We start from the raw sequence: 16,932 nt of genomic DNA, 5'->3' as shown, positions 1-16,932 counted from the left end.
GACCGGACTTTGAATGCTGAGATGTCTCTTTTTGTGAGTGTGTGATAAAATACACAGTACATAAAATTTACCCTTTTCACCATTTTTAAGTGTACAGTTTGGGGGCATAAAGGACTATTCACGCTGTGGTGCAGCCACCAGCACCATCCTTCTCCAGAACTTCTTCATCTTCCTGAGGCTCCATACCCACTCGGCACTGACTCCTGTTGCCTCCTTCTCCTGGCCCCTGACCACCACCACTCTGCTTTCTGTCTCTGTGGACGTGACTACTCTAGGGACCTCATACAAGTGACATCAGACTGTCCGCCCTGTTGTGACGGCCTTAGTTCACTTAGCATCATGTCCTCAAGGGTCCTCTATGTTGTAGCCCAAGTCAGAACTACCTTTTGCAGCCTGAATAACATTCCATGGTATGGCTAGACCACATTTTGTTTATCCATTCGCCTGGCGGTAGACATTTGGTGGGGGTTGCATAGTTTTATGTAGTTGTTATGGGTAGATATTTCTCTCCCCACTTCACATGTAAAGGAATTAGGTGAAGAGACTTTGTTGTCGGTCAGCAGACAATTGTGACTGAGTCCGTTTGGGCAGTGCAAGCCTGCAGACCTCTGGCAGGCCTTGGAGTGAACTTCTGTTTGGCCCAAGGGGAGCTGTTGAGTGGTGGGGGGAAGCAGGATGAAAACGGTGTTTGGCAAACTGTCCTGGCCATGTTGTTGTCCCGTTTGTGGCTCTCCTCCTGCGCAGAGAGACAGGGAGGGGTAAAGGGTGGGGGGATCACACAGGGGTGGACCTGGCAGGCGAGAATTCTACCACTGAACCACCAATGCTGACATCAGGGGTGGACCTGGGAGGAAAAGAGGGGAGGGGGCCGGGGCCAGGAGCCTCTTAATTATGCTGAGGAAGACAGGAGCGGTCAGTGGCCTCTGACATCTTTATTTCTTGGATCTTTTCAAGGGAGGAGGGAGGAATTGTAACCGCTGGTTGCAGATGCAGAGATAGAAGCTCAGAGAAGCCAAGAGTTTCTCCCAGAGTCTCTCAGGTAGTAAGTGGGAGAGCGAAGGCTAGAAGCAGTTCCCCTGCCCCCAAGCACAGTGCTCCCTCATCACCCTGAATGGCCTTTGTGAAGCCTGCTGCCCCGCCTGCACCTCTGCTCCCTGCCCCCGTCTCCTGCTTGGCCCGGGCTCCAGGTGGGTCAGGCACAGGGCAGGGGCACTGGAGGCTGCTCCCCAGTGTCTGATGACTCACCCGGCCCCCACAGCACCTGTCCTCCGTGAGTACAGATCCTGCTGGGGTCCAGACGCTGGCTTATCCCCATCTCTTCTTACCAGGCGTGGGGGCTGAGCCAGGGCAGGACCGCTCACGGAGTTGGTGAAGGGGCCCTCGGCAGGGGCTGCCGTCCAGCTGGGAGGTATATATAGCTCTGAGCTCAGCCCCGTGTGTGGGATGGGACCCTGGGAGGTGGAGGAAGAGGGACAAGCTGCCAAGCTGACTCAGACCTCGTCTCGCTCCGGCTCCTCTCCTCCATCTTCTCATCTTCCCTTGGGGGACTCACTCTTGCCATCCTCCAGTGCCCCGGCCCCATCCTGGGCCCCTGAGAGCCCGGTCTGCGCACACCCCACTTCCCGCGGTCAGAGGCCATCGGTTGTTTTCCAGGTGGGCCAGCCCAGTGAGACACAGGGCGGGAGCTGAGAACAAGCAGGCAAGAAGAGGCCTCAGACAGGGAGAAGAGCAGGCTGATCTAGGGTGCCCCGAGGAGGGGGAGTCTAGACCTAGAGACTCTTGAGGAGAGAGATTCGGCCCGCTCCCAGCTCTGGCCCCAGCGCTGCCAGAGTGGGGCACTGTGAGGAGGGCCAGGCAGACATGAAGATAACATGCCGAGCTACAGGGCAGGGCAGATTAGCGCCTGTTATTTCTGAGCTGAGCCTCCCACACTTGTGGACGGGCTCCCGGGGCCGGGGCTGCTAGCTGGCTTCTGCTCACGGCTGCCTTCATTTTTTTGCCCTGTCACTCTGTGACCCTCGCCCTGGCACTGCCACACTGGTCACTCTGACCTCCTTTGGCCAGCCTGGCCGCTGGCCCTGTGGGCAGGTGGTGGGGAGGTGAGCGTGGGGCAACTTCTCACCCCCATCTGCCCGCACACTCTGTCTTTCCCTCCCCTCACAGCTCCGTCTTGCCTTCTCTGTTCTGTCTGCAAGAGGGCTAGCTGGCTCTGTCTTCCTGTGCATCCATTCTTTCCTGCCTGCCACGCTCTTGAATCTCCCAGCTCTCCTGGTCTCTCTCCCCTCTCTCTGCTTCTCCTCTCCTTGCTTCCTCTGTTGTCTCCCTGGGTGCCTTGTGACCCAGGCTTCTCGTTCCCACTAGCAATCCGGCAGCTCTTAAGCAAGCAAGGTCTCACTGTCCTGAGCCAGGCTGGGGCTGAGGGCTGTGGCTTCTGTTCTCCATGACTTCACGGGGCAGCAGAGGGACAGAAGAAACAACTTTAGAAAGTAAACTCATGACTTATGTTATATAGTGTCACCCAGAGGGCTAGGTTATCTTGGAAGTTTTCTGGAAGGAAGTGGAGCGTGAGCAGGGTAGAGGAGGGAGGTGCTCAGGGAAGGGGAAGAGAGTGAGCACTGGCCTAGAGGTGGGACTCTCTGTGGTGGTTTTGGTGGGCGATCTGGGCAGGTGCTGTGATGACGACTGTCAGAGCTGAAGGGACCCTGTTTTGGATGAGTCACGCAGCTCAGGAGAGGCAGAGTGGGGACTGGGCCCAGGTCACTGAGATGATGGGACAGCAGCCAGCAGCCTCATCTGAGCTTCTGCTCCCTGCCTCTGCCATGTTCCTTGGATCCTCCACTGCCCTTTGCTCTGTCGCCCTGTGGTTTCTGGATCCTGCCATGTCCCCCGTCTGGCTTACAACACTGACTTCATACTTCTGGAGGCCTGACGATGTGACCCTCAGTTCAAACTTGCTCTGTGCTATGGGCTGGTGTGGCCTTGGGCTGGTGGTCTAACCTTTCTCAGCTTCAGTTCCTCATTTGAAGAACTGGGGAGCAATGATAATAATGCCACCTTTGTTTGGTTTTGGTTACATTCATTTATTTATTTTATTGTGGGAAGGTAGACATCACATACAGTTTACCATTTTAACCCTTTGAAGTTGCAGTTCAGTGGCATTAAATTCATTCATCTTGTGGCACTGCCATCACTACCATCCATCTCCAGAACATTCTCATCCATCCCAAACTGAAACTCTGTAGCCATTAAACACTGACTCCCCATCCACTCCCCTGTCCCCCAGCCCCTGGGAAGCTCTCTTCTGTGTTCTGTCTGTACGAATTTGCCTATTCTTGGCACCTCATGGAGGTAGAAGCAGTCATACAGTATTTGTCTTAGCACAAGGTCCTCAAGGTTCACCCATGTTGTGGCCTGTGTGAGGGCTCTGTTACTTTTTATAGCTGAATACTATCCCTTTGCACAGATACACCACATTTTGTGTATCCATTTAGGTCTTGGTGAACACTTGGTTGTTTCCCCCTCTCCCCTGCTGTGACTGGTGCTGCTATGAACATGGGTGGACAGGTGTCTGAGTCTCTCCTTTCAATTCTTTTGGGTATATACCTAGAGATGGAATTACTGGATCATAGGGTAACTGTGCTTAACTTTTTGAGGAAGCGTCAAACCGTCTTCCAGGGGCTGTTCCATTTTATGTTCTACCAACAATGCACAACGGTTCCAGTGTCTTCACGTCTTTGCCAACACTTGTTATTTTGTGTGTGTGTGTGTTTTTTTTGAATAGTTATCCTTGTGGGTGTGAAGTGGTATCTTATGGTTCTGATTTGCATTTCCCTAATGATTAGTAACGTTGAACATCTTTTCCATGTGCTCTTGGAAAGAAGACCTCACCTTTCAGTGTTGCCACAGGGATGAGAGCACATGGAGGTGCTCAGTGAGCAGCAGTGGGATGTGGAGCCGAATGGGACATGTCCTCTGTCCTCAAGAGCTCCAATTTTAGTGAGAGAGGAAGATAGGAGCTCCAGTGACTTTTATTTATTTATTTATTTATTTATTTATTTATTTATTAATTAAAGATTTTATTTATTTGACAGAGAGAGACACAGCGAGAGAGGGAACACAAGCAGGGGGAGTGGGAGAGGGAGAAGCAGGCTTCCCGCGGAGCAGGGAGCCCGATGCGGGGCTCGATCCCAGGACCCTGGGATCATGACCTGAGCCGAAGGCAGAAGCTTAACGACTGAGCCACCCAGGTGCCCCTCCAGTGACTTTTAGCCAAAGACTTCGAGAAAGGCACAGATCCCTGTGCACCAGGATTTGGAGGTGGGAGTGGGCACACCCACTTGGGTGGGGATCAGGGACCGCTCCTTGGGGTGGTGGCCTTGAAGGCGGGGTCGGATTTTACCAGAAGCCTCAGAGCCCTGCAGGGACAATGGTGGTTCTAGCTCAGATGTCAGGCCCAATCACTGCCTTCTCAGGCTGCAGGCAGAAGTTTCTTGTCCACAAATAGCCTCTTCCTCCTGCTGCAGATGTTTATAGCTTTAGCTGGTCCCTGGACAGAGAGGCCCCCAGGCCATCGGGATTAGGGCTGGTTGTGGAGGACGGCTGACTTACTCCCCAGGGTCTCAACCTGCCAGGGTGAACTGGAGAGCTAGTCAGAAGGGCTCACTCCCCTGAGAGGCCTCTGGTGAGCCAAAACCCAGCACGTGCAGGTCCGTCTCCTCTTGGGGGGCGGGGGTGGGGCTCTGCCCGCAGGTTCTCAGCTTTTTTTTACTTTTCAAAACTAATAGCCTTCATTATAACATGGCCTTATGAACATAGCAGTAGCAGCAGACTTTGCTGACCTTCTGCCAGGTGGTAGGTGCTTTACTTCCTTGATGCCATTTAGTATACTTATGGCCCTGGGGAGGGCTGGTGCAGAGAGGGGAGGCAATACAGATGGAATGAGATGCAGAAATGGCCTGTCGCAGACAGGCTTGTGCAGATGGGATAACGATGTCAGCAGTAGCGTGTGGCCAACAAGAAGCGGGGGGTGGCTGGTAGGTATGTGTGAAGCTGAGTGTGGGGTTAGGAGGAAATGGTGGTGACCGTGTGGGCCCTGCATCGGGGAGGCTTCACCCTCAGCCTGTGGTTAGGCCAAGGCTCCCCTTTGTCTATCGGCTGCCCTTGCTTCCCATGGTGGAGTGGGGCCGTGGGCGGAAGCTGGGGCTGTTGGACACATGTCCCCTGACAGATGGGCCATAGTCTGGCGGGGGTGTCTTTTCCAGCCCCACCCAGGCCCTCTCTGGGGTTGGCCAAGGCCACCTGTCACACTGTAATGCCCAGCTGCCCAACTGGCCCTGCCGAGGTCCAGGCTGGCCTCCCACTAGCCCAGCATGTGGTCTCTGCACTGGAGGGGAGAAGACAGGCCTGGCTTTGAGCAGCACGTGGCAGAGCTGGGACAAGGATGTGGGTCTCTTTCCCTCCCACTATCTCATCTGGATTTTCTACTCATTTCTTACTGCCCTTGCTCTCTTGGCCTGCAGTGTGGTTTCAGGGCTCAGCCTCTGAGCACATGCTCCCTACTATTCTCCGCGTCTCCCTTTGACTCTGTGGTCTCCTGATATCTACATCATGCATGGCATGTTGGCTTCTATCAGCTGGGGGAGCCACAGTCCATGAGAGAGTGAAAACAGTGGGCAGGCTCTTGGGTCCAAATAGTTGGCTTTTCCTCCAGGACCTGGGTCAGGGCGAGGGGCAGTCAGACATAGCCAAGGGCTTTGCTTCATGCAGAGACCCGGAGAATGGGGGGATCGAGCCAGAGGGAGGAGCCCCGTGCTGTCTTGCAGAGGCAGCTCCCAGCCCAGCCGAGGGAGGGCAGCCGTTGTGGGATAGTCGTGAAGCCTTAGAAGCGTATGTTCTCATGGCACCTGGGACACTAACAAACCGTGTGACTTTGAATAAATCATTTCCCCTCTCTGGGCCACAGTTACTTCTTCCCTGGGCTACATAAGACCTTGGGGGCGACCCGGTCCGGCCCTTGCTTCTGGAGATGGCCCTCACTCCCACGTTAAATAGAAGTCATACTGTGTGATTCTGAAGAGACAGGCTCTGGAACCAGATTGGATGGGTTTCGGTCTCGACCACTTGCTGGTCTGTGACCCTGAACTGCTTTCCAAACCTCTGTGGGCCTCGATTTCCCTGTGTGTAGAACGTGACGATAGTAGCAGCTGCGAAGAGCGGCCGTGAGGATTGAAAAGGAGAGCACAGATCCGGCTTCCCCAGCGCACAGTCTGTATTTGCACAGTACATGTTCACGACTGCCGGTCTGGCTACGAGAGCGAGAGACACTGTCGCGGCCCCCCACGTAAGTGTGAAGCCGGGACTCGATGCCCGCTGGCCGGGGTGACCTCTGAAGCACCCCGGTGGCAGGAAGGAAGCTGGTCGGCCCCTCTTGGCTCCGCACACCCCCAGAGACCCAGCACTTTACTCCTGCCCAGGGGGAGTTCTCAGCTCCTGGCATCACCTCTGATGAGCAGAACAAGGCTGGGTGGAATAATGGCCTGAGATGAGCTGGTAAGGGGAAGGGGAATGCTGCTCCAGACAAAGGGAGGGCAAGATGCATAACTTGGAAAAATACGGACAGCCTCGCCAGCCTAGACCCTTTGGATTTGGCTCCTGCGGCCCCCAGCATGGCCTGTGTGGTGGCAGAGCTCCCGAACCCTGTAGTAGAGGGCAGAGGTCGTTGTGGGACCAGGAGGGGGCTCTGTCTTCAAGACCCAGGGCTCCTGGCTCTCTCTCTTTGTGCTCTCTCTCGCTATGTCAAATAAATAAATAAAATCTTAAAAAAAAAATTAACTACTAATAGCCTACTGCTGATCAGAGCCTTGCCAATAAGATAAACCGTCGATTCCCCTGTTCTGTCCTGATGTCTGGAGTAAGGGTCTCAGCCCCTGGCGGGCATGGGGCCCACTAGCTGCTGCTCGTCCTGTAACGCGGAGGAGGGGCCACTGTGCACGGGGCCGGGAGGCCTGCCCAGGGATAGAGAGCATCTTCGGGGTGCCGGGCACTCCCTGCGCTGCTGGCGGTGGCTGAGCCAGTGTTCAGGTCCAGGCAGTCACTGTTAGATCTGCGGGTGGGTGATCCGGGTGAGGTTTTCTGCCTTCAGTGTCCCCATCTGGTACTACGTGCGATTGCCCACCTTTCTATAGGTGGGAGGGAGGTTTGCTGGGGAGTTAGTGAGGGTCACGCTTCAGGACCATCACTTGCGTGTCCCCCTTCAAGTCCCTAATCCTTTTATTTGTAATTTAAATTTGTAAAGCAATTTTATGGGAGTATAATAGCCATACAGTGAACTATACATATTTGAAGTAGACAATTTGGTTAAGTTTTGACAGGATGTAAGCATACCTATGAAGCCAGTTACTACACATCAAGAGAGTGAACATGTCCATCTTAACCCAAAATGATCTTTACCTAATTTTGTATTTATATTTTAAATTCTTTTTCTCAAAGAGAGCCTCCCAAGTTTTAGATGCTTTAGGCTCCACAAAAATCTGGATTTGCTCCTGCATATGGAGGCTTAAATGAGGCCAGGATAAGAAAGCACTTAAACTGCTGTGTTGGACTAATCAGAAGTAAAAGGTGATTTGCTTTTATTTAATGTGTACCTTACCTGTAGTAGGCTAAAACGCCTTGTGGGACATGTGGTCAGCGTTTTCTCACCATTGCCTTATCATTTAACAAGTATTTATTGGGAGCCTACTACAGAAAACAGTAAGCAGTGTTCTAGGTGTTGGGTGTGAACAAGTGAATAGACAGACAGACATCCCTGTTCTCAGGAGCTTTCCTTCTGCTGGGAGTGGGGGTGGGGGGAGACAGTGCTCTGAGTGAGTAAGCAGGTCACATGGTGTGTCCGAAGATGCTGGGGAGAACAGCAAGGACAGTAGGCTGTTTAAGGTGGGTGGGTGGAGGTGGGGAAGCTGTCTCTTAGACAGTGGCACCTGAGCAAAGAAGGTGGGAAGGTGAGGGAGTGGGCCATGCGTGGCTGGGCTGAGAACACGGCACACAAAGGCCCTCAGGTGGGAGTGGGCCAGACACGTCTCAGGAACAGCCAGGAGACCCAGTGGGAGATGCTGTAAGGTCAGAGAGGGGCTGGGCTGGGGATGGAGTGAACAGGCCCTGTGGGGGCTTCCAGGCCATTGTAGGGGCTTGAACACTTGCAGTCTGAGTGAGATGGGAAGCCATGGGAGGCTGTTTGAGCCACAGGATTGCTGTGATTGCTGTGGTTGCTGTGTTAAGAATAGGCTGAGAGCAGGGGATCCAGGTCGAAGGTTATTGTCATAGTTGAGGCCAGAGAGGATGGGAGCTTGGACCATGGAGGGTGAGGTGGTGAGAAGTGGCTAGATTCTGCATATACATTTGACCTTTGAATAATGTGGGTGTTAGAGGTGCCAACCTCTACCCCCCCACCCCGCCACAGACACAGTGGACAGTCCACATATAACTTGACTCCCCTAAAACTTTACTGGGATGCCTGGGTGGCTCAGTCGGTTAAGCATCTGCCTTCGGCTCAGGTCACGATCCCAGGGTCCTGGGATATATAGTCCCGCATCGGGCTCCTTGCTCGGCAGGGAGCCTGCTTCTCCCTCTGCTGCTCTTCCTGTTTGTGCTCTCTCTCGCTATGTCAAATAAATAAATAAAATCTTAAAAAAAAAATTAACTACTAATAGCCTACTGCTGATCAGAGCCTTGCCAATAAGATAAACCGTCGATTCCCCTGCCTTTCCCAGCAGCAGCCCCAGTACTTGGCCGCTCACCCTTCTTTGGGTGAGCGTGCCATCCAGCTCTGTGATCAACCTCCTGGTCTCAGGAACCCTCTCTCCTCCCTTGCTCTTCTCGCTCCCAGGCTGGGCCCTGAACTAGACAACTCACACGGGCCTGTTCTTTTTACAGCAAAGGAAACTGAGCCACCGAGAGCTCTCACTGAGGTCTGTTTCCTAAGTCTCTAAACATTTGATTGGAGTAATTTGGAGGAAGAACCTTAAAAGGGCCTGGTTTAAGAAGTGCAGTCTGGGTGAAGGTCCATAGAGGAATGGGACTTGCCAAGATCCCATACCTTGTTTTGGAGGTGCTGGGCTACACCTGGCTCCCCAACTCCCAGTTCTGGGACCCGCTTACAGTCACCACTGGTGATGACTTAGACTCCGGCCAGCGATCATAGCGTTTCCTAGCTGCAGCGTGAGTGTCTCTGGTTAGACATGCACGGGACTGTTGAACCATCTTTAGACGTTTGTTTAGAGGAGCCTGTGGAATACCTCTCCGTGGAGAGCTTTGAGAAGAGACATGTCACTGGATTCCTGTTTTAGGTGCAGACCAGCCCACAGGTGATAGCCTCAGGGTCTGATCCTCCCGCCCTCCCTCCTTCCCCTGACACAGACCATCCAGCGCTCCCAGGCCAGCTAGTCTTTCTGGCAGACGAGACCTCCCGAGGGTGGCCTCTTAATTCAGCTTTGGCAGTGGGGAAAGGTCATCTGGGGGGCCAGCTTGGACTTGGCTGTGCTCTCCGGTTACAGCGGGGTGGCGGACAGCGCCCTCGTCTCGGCCCCACCCCCCTGCACCAGCAGCCTCCTTACTCAGCCACAGCCCTCCAGGCTCAGCAAGGCTGGCAGGATGGGGCGGGGCTGGCGTCTGAGCCCGCTGGCCTCAGAGCTGGCCCAGGGGGGTGACAGCTCCCCGTCAAGCCCCCTTGCTCTCCCTCTCCCCAGCCCAATGCCCTTCTTTATAGTCTAATCCTACCCAGTGGTCAAGGTCCCGCGGAAGGCTCACCTGACCACCCAGCCTGAGCTGACCCCTGTGCTCTGAGCACACTGTGCTCCCTGTCCATGGCCCGCATTGGGGTTACGGCATGGACACACGTCTCTCCTCAGCTAGGTGGTGGTTTCTTTGAAAACAGAACCTCCTTTCATAATTGCATTTACAATGGTAGAGGTCGTGGGTGGCTCCTTACAGTTTTCCAGGATCCCTCAGACACAGCCTCAGCCTCTAGGGGACTGGGCCCATGGCGCACACGCGGTGTTACCTATTGACTGGTCTGGTCAGAGCCATGCAGCTGGAGGTGTGGTCTGCCCAGGTTTTCTTTATCTGAGTTCAGGGCCTCGGGCCTCCTCCCTGGGGACGCTCAGTGTCTCAGCGCTTTGGTCTCCCGTCAGGAGACAAGGCAAGACATCTTGTAAGGTCCTGCTCATTTATGGAGGTGGTAGAAGCTGTGGGCAGTGGCGGGGGGTGCTGCATGGGGGAGTGTCAAGGCCCAGGCACTGCCCTGCAGCCTCCCAAGTGTGCAGAAGGCCCCAGGAGGAGGCAGGACAGATTGGCAGCTGTCAGGCTGCTGTGGAGTAGGGGGAGGAGGTGGCCAGTGTGGGAGAAGGGAGCTCCCCGAGTTTGTATGGGGCCTGCAGCCCTGCCCCCTCCTTGCTCTCAGGTTACCACTCCCCCAGCAAGGCCTCAGCTTCCTCTTGCTGCTGGGAGATTCCTGGGATCCAAGGAGGGCACCTGCAGAATCCTCACCCCAAGTCCCCACTCAAGATGGGCAGAGGATGAGGGAAGGGATCCCCAGATCCTCCTGTGTTTCTGCCTTTGTCCTTCTCCTGCTGAGAGCATGTTGGTGTCTCTGTAGGTCGGAATGAGCTGATTGCCCGCTACATCAAGCTCCGGACAGGGAAGACCCGCACCAGGAAGCAGGTGGGCCCTGGGAGATGAGCGTGGGTCCTAGGGGCAGGTACCCCAGTCCCAGTCTGCTCCCGTGGTGGGCCAGGCCCTCTGCAGGACTGAGGGTGGGTTCTCGGTGGGGCTGGTTCAGAGGGGTTATCTCTTTTTGGTGTGCCACAGACCGTTCAGTTTCCCTGCAGTCCCTGCTGCCATCAGCTGGGAGGAAATCCTTCCCCTCCCATGTCCAGGACACCAGAAGAACAGAGAGTGCAGGACTGGCGTTGTACTTTGATTTATTGCCAGACTCTGGATTAGCTGGATGTGGCAGGACTGAAGGCCCATCATTGACTGCCCCTTTCATTCACTCATTCACTCAGATGTGGTTTGAGGATGGTGGAGGGCTGAGGGTCGAGGAGCCAGCACGGGGAGCACAGGGCTCCTGGGAGGTAGGGACAGGAGCCTTCTCTTCCTGCTACAGGTCTCCAGCCACATCCAGGTGCTGGCTCGTCGAAAAGCCCGCGAGATCCAGGCCAAGCTAAAGGTAAGGTAAACCAGCAGCAGTGGGAGGGAGGACCTAGGGCACAGGTGGGGCCAGCTTCCTAGAAGTTAGGGCTCTTTTTCCAGCAGGAAAAGTATTCCCTTTGGGTTCAGGGGCTGGCTGTTCATGTGCAGAGCCAGCATGCTTCCTGGGATTCAGCCTGTAACTACTCCTTGTCTGCACAGGGAATGACAGTTGATGTCAGAGCTCTGTGTGTGTGTGTGTGTGTGTATGTGTGTTTATGACCACCAGGCTCTACAGCATCCCCAGGTCACAGCGGGATTGCCCTCCACACCCCATTCCTTGAGGACCTCCTGGAGGCCCTGGCCCCTCCGTGCCATCCCCTGAGCCTGCGGGGTGGTCAGGCTTAGGAGGCACTGCTGTGGGGGTGGGGTGGATGGTACTGTGGGAGCTGGTGGAATTCCTTCCTATGCTCTGCTCTCTGAGATGGGCAGTTCTCTCCCCTTCCCAGATCGGTCCCACCTCACAGGGCCACCCCCCAATAGGGGGCAGTCTGTTTCCCACAGGACTCAGGCCTCCTGGACACTAGAGCCAGGGGACCCTTTTGGTGAATACCAGGTGGGAATGAGCTCCCCATAGAGGTGTTCATCGCAGAGCTTGCCCAGCTACTTGGCAGGAAGAGCTGACATTTGGGGTCTCAGGCTGAGGCCAGCAGTTAACACACTTTTTTTAAGCAGTGGAGGTCCCTTTTGTTTTTTCCCCACACAAAATACCACACCCATATGTTAACAAAGGAGCTACCTTGGTCAAAGCTAGGTTGGTGCAGAATAGACCAGAGACCCCCTGCTCCTATTTACCTCTCATGCTCCATGACTCTTGAACCCCAGAGTAGCTTAGAGCCCAATTAAAAACCTCTGCACTAGATGAGCTTGAAGGTCCTATGTGGCTCTGGTTGTCCATGATCCTGACACTGGAGGCTCCGAATGAGTGGGGGGATCTCCCAGGAAGCCACGTCCCACTGCCCACTCAGCCCAGCTGTCCCCCGCCCTCACAGCTGCAGCCCAGCACCTCGCTCCTTTGTCCCCTGGACAGGTGGCTGGGCGTCAGCTGTCATCACTCCCTCCCTCTCAGGCTGGGCACACGTACTCCTGGAGGCCCCTGGGGCCTGGAGTCCAGTTTGCTCCCTACTTCCCCTCTCTGGTCTGCCTCTGACTCACTGGGACCCTGGCAGGGAGCCAGAATGGAGAAGACACTTTCCAGTGTTCTGTTTACAGCCATCGAGGGAAACTTTTAATTCCCTTGCAGACCAGATGACCCACATTTACTTCAAGGAATTGCTACCTTTGTCCATAGGCTCTAACTTAGAGACTGGGGAGAGCTCTCATAGACCACTAGACAGACATTGAGGGGAGCCATGAGTCCCTTAAATAATATGTAGATCTTTGTGTGCATTTTCTCGGGGAGAGTGGTCTGAGGATATTGTCGTATTCTCAGAGGGGTCTGGGACCCAACGTAATTTGTCTCCCTGGTGGACAGACTTCTCCTAGGTAGAAATCCTCCAGGACTCGGGATTTGGTCTAGCTGGCTCTGCCCTTGGGCAATGTGAGCGTGGGGAGTCACTGGCTCTCCTCAAGCTCTATTCGGTTTAAAATGTGAAATGACAGGGTGAAGCAAGGTGGTATCTGAGGTCCTCTCCAGCCCCAAATTCAGTGACTCCCTGGCCTTGTAACCTGGTCACTGATGTCACTCCCCATAAGGTCCTTCCCACTTCCCCCTGATTCCTGTCCCACCCTGGGTGAGGACGTGGTTTCCTGAGCCCCAGTCATTTGTTGAGATCAGCTCTCCCGGAAGGGCCGTAAGTTGCGGACATCGAGCGGATGGAGCTCTCTGGCCTCACGGTGCAGCTGTCAACCACAGAGGTCCGCGGGCTTTCTGAGGGTACGGCCTGCTGCATCACACATGTCCTCCTGGAGGGAGAGGCCGGGGCCGGCTGGCCTGGGCACATTTGGCTTTTCCCTCCTGAACAGTGCACATGTTCTCGGCAAGAGGCCACCTTATGCTGAGCGCTCCCTCTTTGGTTATCAGAGAGCCTCTAAGAGCAAAGCCCAGGTTGGACCCAAAAGGACGGTGGTTTGAGGATGAGCCCTTCTCTCAGGATGGTCTGTGCCTTCTGTGCTGTGTGCACCCTTCCCTCCCCCTGCCCTCCCCCCCTCCAGGCCGCGGAGGCCCAGAGGCCCAGTGCTGAGGTGACATGCCACCTGGACCAAGCTCTCGGGCCAGCCGTCGCTACTGTCAGCGCCCTGAATTCTCTGAGCCTCTGTTTCTTACAATGGGGATCCTACCAGTCTCGCCAGCCTCGCGGGAGTGCTGTGATGTTCAGGGTCAAAGTGAGGCCTTGTTTTTGACCTTCTGTGGGCCATCTTGTGCCACGTGAGTGCACATGGTCCTGGAGAGGCTGAGTGGCAGGGCCTCTGGAGTTCTGGCTCCACAGTTGTGAGGTGCCGGACGCTGGGAGACCACCTGGGTCCCCAGAACCTCATGCCCCCACGGTGGTGCCACTTCATGGGGCTGTTGTGAGGGCCAGGAGAAACTGTCGTGGAGAAGCGCCTGTGAACTGCAAGGGCCTCCGTCAGGTCTCACACTTCTCTGGGGCTGACAACTTAATTACCAGATGATGACCAATTTATTGTTCCCATTTAAAAATACTCATCATAAAGACAGAATTCCTAATCTGAGTTCCTGAGCTGAAATAATCCAATCTTTTGGCCTCAATTAAGTTACACATACTGAATAAAGCTTGCCATTCCAGTCTATAAATGTGGTCTTACTTTGGACCAAAACACAGTTCCGATTAGGCTTTTTGAAATACAGAAGTACTGAAATAGGTGTCATCATTTTGAAGACCTGTGGGAGTGGGGCCCTCAGGATAGGGACCGCTGGCTTACACATGTATACAGATTATTATTAGTGTTCTCGCCAGTGTTGTAAGTGCTTACAGGTGCTTTCCTGAGTACTTGTTAGTTCAGAGCCGTGCAGGGCGAATCCATTCTTTGGTGTCTTTGGGCCCACGGAGGGCAAGTAGCGGGTGTTGACACCTGCCATGTAAAAGGCAGGGGTGCCTCGGGTGTCCGCAGTGCGAGGGGAGACCCATGAGGCAGAACTGAGACAGGTGGGGCCGCGGGAGACCGTCCCAGGCCTCCAGACAGTCCATGTGACCGCGGAGGACCCCTCCTGGCCATTCGAGGAGGGCTCTGACATGTTTATGTACCATCTACCGTGAGCCAGATGCCGGGCCAGCCGCCAGTGGCGTGGAGGCGAGCAAGGACTAAGAGGCCTTCATCGAGACACGGTCTGGCAGATGGTTTCCCAAGGCCCTTTACGCTCTAATAAGATAGCCTGGACAAGCACTTTACCCCTTTGACAGAGGAGGAAACTGATCAGAGGAACCACTTGAACCAAGTGACCTGTGCTCAGTCACAAGCCAAGTTCTCAGCACTGCATGGGCACGAGCCTGGTCCCCCAGGGCCTTGTCCACGGCTCTGGCCGCTGGCGGTGGGACAGCTTCCCTGAGCACAAGCCTGGACCCCGCCTCACCCACACCTGCCATAGTGACCACTGCTGAGGCCCTCCCTTCCAATGTCTCCCCAGGACCAGGCAGCTAAGGACAAGGCCCTGCAGAGCATGGCTCCCATGTCGCCCGCCCAGGCCATCTCCGCCACAGCCTTCCACAGTAAAATGGCCCTCGCCCGGGGCCCAGGCCACCCAGCAGTCTCAGGGGTAAGTGGGGCTGCTTGGAGCCAGAGGCCACGTCAGCCCCTCCTTCTCTCTCCTCCCCCTCCTAAGGAGCTGGGGGCACTGGCCAGGCCCCATTTCTCTCTCGAGTCCTCCCAGGCCTGGAGAGCCAGGGGGAAGGAGGGACTAAGGGCCGAGGGGCCATGCTGAGGCACAGCTCGCCGGCACTGGCCCTGCCTCCTCGGGGGCCTTGCTAGTGACACAGCAGACCTTCCACAGGGGGCAGAGCCACCCCCACTAGCTGACTGACCGAGCAGCTCTGCACCTGGTCCGATTGACGTCCCGGGATGGGGGCTGAAGCCTGAGGCTTCGGGGCAGCGCCGGCGCACCCGGGAGCAGCCCTCCACCGCTCGGCCCTGTCCCCGCTCCCCCAGGCACTCAGCACTGCTTGCCTTCCAGTCAGAGAGCTGGTGTTCAGGAACAGACTCGTGTTCGGATTTTAAATTTCCTGACTGTGGCCAGCTTGGTGACGCTTTCACAATGGTCTAGAAAGGCTGTGTCCTCACAGGGTTGTCTTGGCTGTGTCCTCACAGGGTTGTCTTGGCTGTAGGGACTAAATGGGTCTTCACGAAGCACCCACAGCACTGCCCTAGGCGCGTGGGGGAGGGACAGTGACTGGCCCCACGCTCAGTGAGCCTCTCCAGCAGTTTTCAAAGTGTGTTCCAGAGACCGCTAGTCCCTCAGGGTATTACCTAGATAATGACACAAAGTGAATCTGTGTAAGGAAGTTTGGGACACCTAGAACTAAATAGGTTTCTTAAATCTGGGACTGTTAGGCCTTCAGTGCTGCTACGCACCGTGGGCTTCTGAGGGAGGACTGTCGCTGCTGTGATTCCAAACCTGGGGCTTCTCCTGAGGAGCACCTTCTTGGCAGAGCAGGTCCAGAGACTAGAGCTCCTCGAAACACATTTAGTACTGGATAGTAGCGCTAACTCTCTCTCCTTACCACCCACCGGGTCCAGGCCCCCAGCCCTGCCTTCCAGCTGAGGCCCCTGCCTGGCCCCCCAACACCACGGCCCCCGGGCATGGGGTGGGCTGACTCTGCACTTTTTGCCTCCTCAGTTTTGGCAAGGAGCCTTGCCGGGCCAAGCCGGAACATCCCATGAGTGAGTATGGCCTGCTACCAGTTGCTCTCCAAACTGAACTTGAGCCCATAAACTTGTGCTGCGGAGCCTGACTCCCAGTCTGGGACAGGGCCGCAGCCTGGGGTCAGCCTTTCAGGAGGGGCTGGGGCTTTGGGGTTGAGCTCTCCTGCTCACAGGCAACAGCTCAGTCTGCAGTGTGGACCCCCTGGGGTGGCATTTGCTGAAACGCCAGTCTGTCCACGGTGAAGCAGGGCCAGAGCTTGGGACCCCAAGGGAAGGGAGGCTAGGAAGCTGACCTCTGGCTGGCCAGGGCAGGAGGGAGGAGGGGAGGGAAGGAAGAGAGGGAGGAGTGGATTTTCCCAATAGACAACGCTGCTTCTCTGGGTCATCCATGAAACCTGACGGACTTGGCAAGGGAGGGAGCAGGTGGCCAGAGCCCCCCAAGGCCACTGATGGCCAGACCACCAGGGCCAGCCACACACACAGCATTGGACACTGCTGGAGGCTCCTGGGCTGCCACCTGCCCTAAGGCTTACACCTCCTCTCTCCTGTCTCCCACAGTGTGAAACCGTTCTCTCAGCAAACCTACGCTGTCCAGCCTTCGCTGCCTCTGCCAGGTGGGTCGGCAGTGCGCGGCTCCCTTGTGCCTCGCACGCCTGCAGCCCCTTCCACCCCAGCCCCCGGGGTCCCAGGCCCCCCGACAACTGGACATCTCATGACTCTCTTAGATGCGGCCCTGGCCTGTGCTCAGACCAGACATCCCAGTCTCCTGGCTCCACCCCATTCCTTGCCCCTACCACGCACGCCTCTGCGCTGCACCAAGACCCTCGTGCCGCTCGGGCTGCCTGACCTGCTTCCCAGCTTGCGCTCAGGGCC

At 55.7% G+C, this 16,932-nt stretch overlaps 1 protein-coding gene across 4 annotated transcripts in view; it reads left to right on the top strand.

The window, feature by feature from the left end:
* TEAD4 (TEA domain transcription factor 4) overlaps window positions 1-16,932 on the top strand; it is a 66,448-nt gene that overhangs the window by 27,880 nt on the left and 21,636 nt on the right. For 2 of the 4 annotated variants that reach the window (XM_035028459.1, XM_035028461.1), the window contains 5 exons: window positions 10,649-10,713; window positions 11,159-11,221; window positions 14,828-14,956; window positions 16,034-16,077; window positions 16,618-16,673. In XM_035028459.1, coding sequence (XP_034884350.1) covers window positions 10,649-10,713; window positions 11,159-11,221; window positions 14,828-14,956; window positions 16,034-16,077; window positions 16,618-16,673 — 357 coding nt within the window. Of the gene's footprint in view, window positions 1-6,184; window positions 6,341-10,648; window positions 10,714-11,158; window positions 11,222-14,827; window positions 14,957-16,033; window positions 16,078-16,617; window positions 16,674-16,932 lie in introns of all 4 variants that reach the window. The other 2 variants (XM_035028462.1, XM_035028460.1) reach the window with 2 other exon arrangements.

The sequence above is a fragment of the Mirounga leonina genome, unplaced genomic scaffold, assembly GCF_011800145.1.
Source record: "Mirounga leonina isolate KUSES-001 unplaced genomic scaffold, KU_Mleo_1.0 Mir_201, whole genome shotgun sequence".
Classification (NCBI taxonomy): Eukaryota; Metazoa; Chordata; class Mammalia; order Carnivora; family Phocidae; genus Mirounga; species Mirounga leonina.
This window is presented reverse-complemented; position numbering and strand designations above follow the sequence as displayed.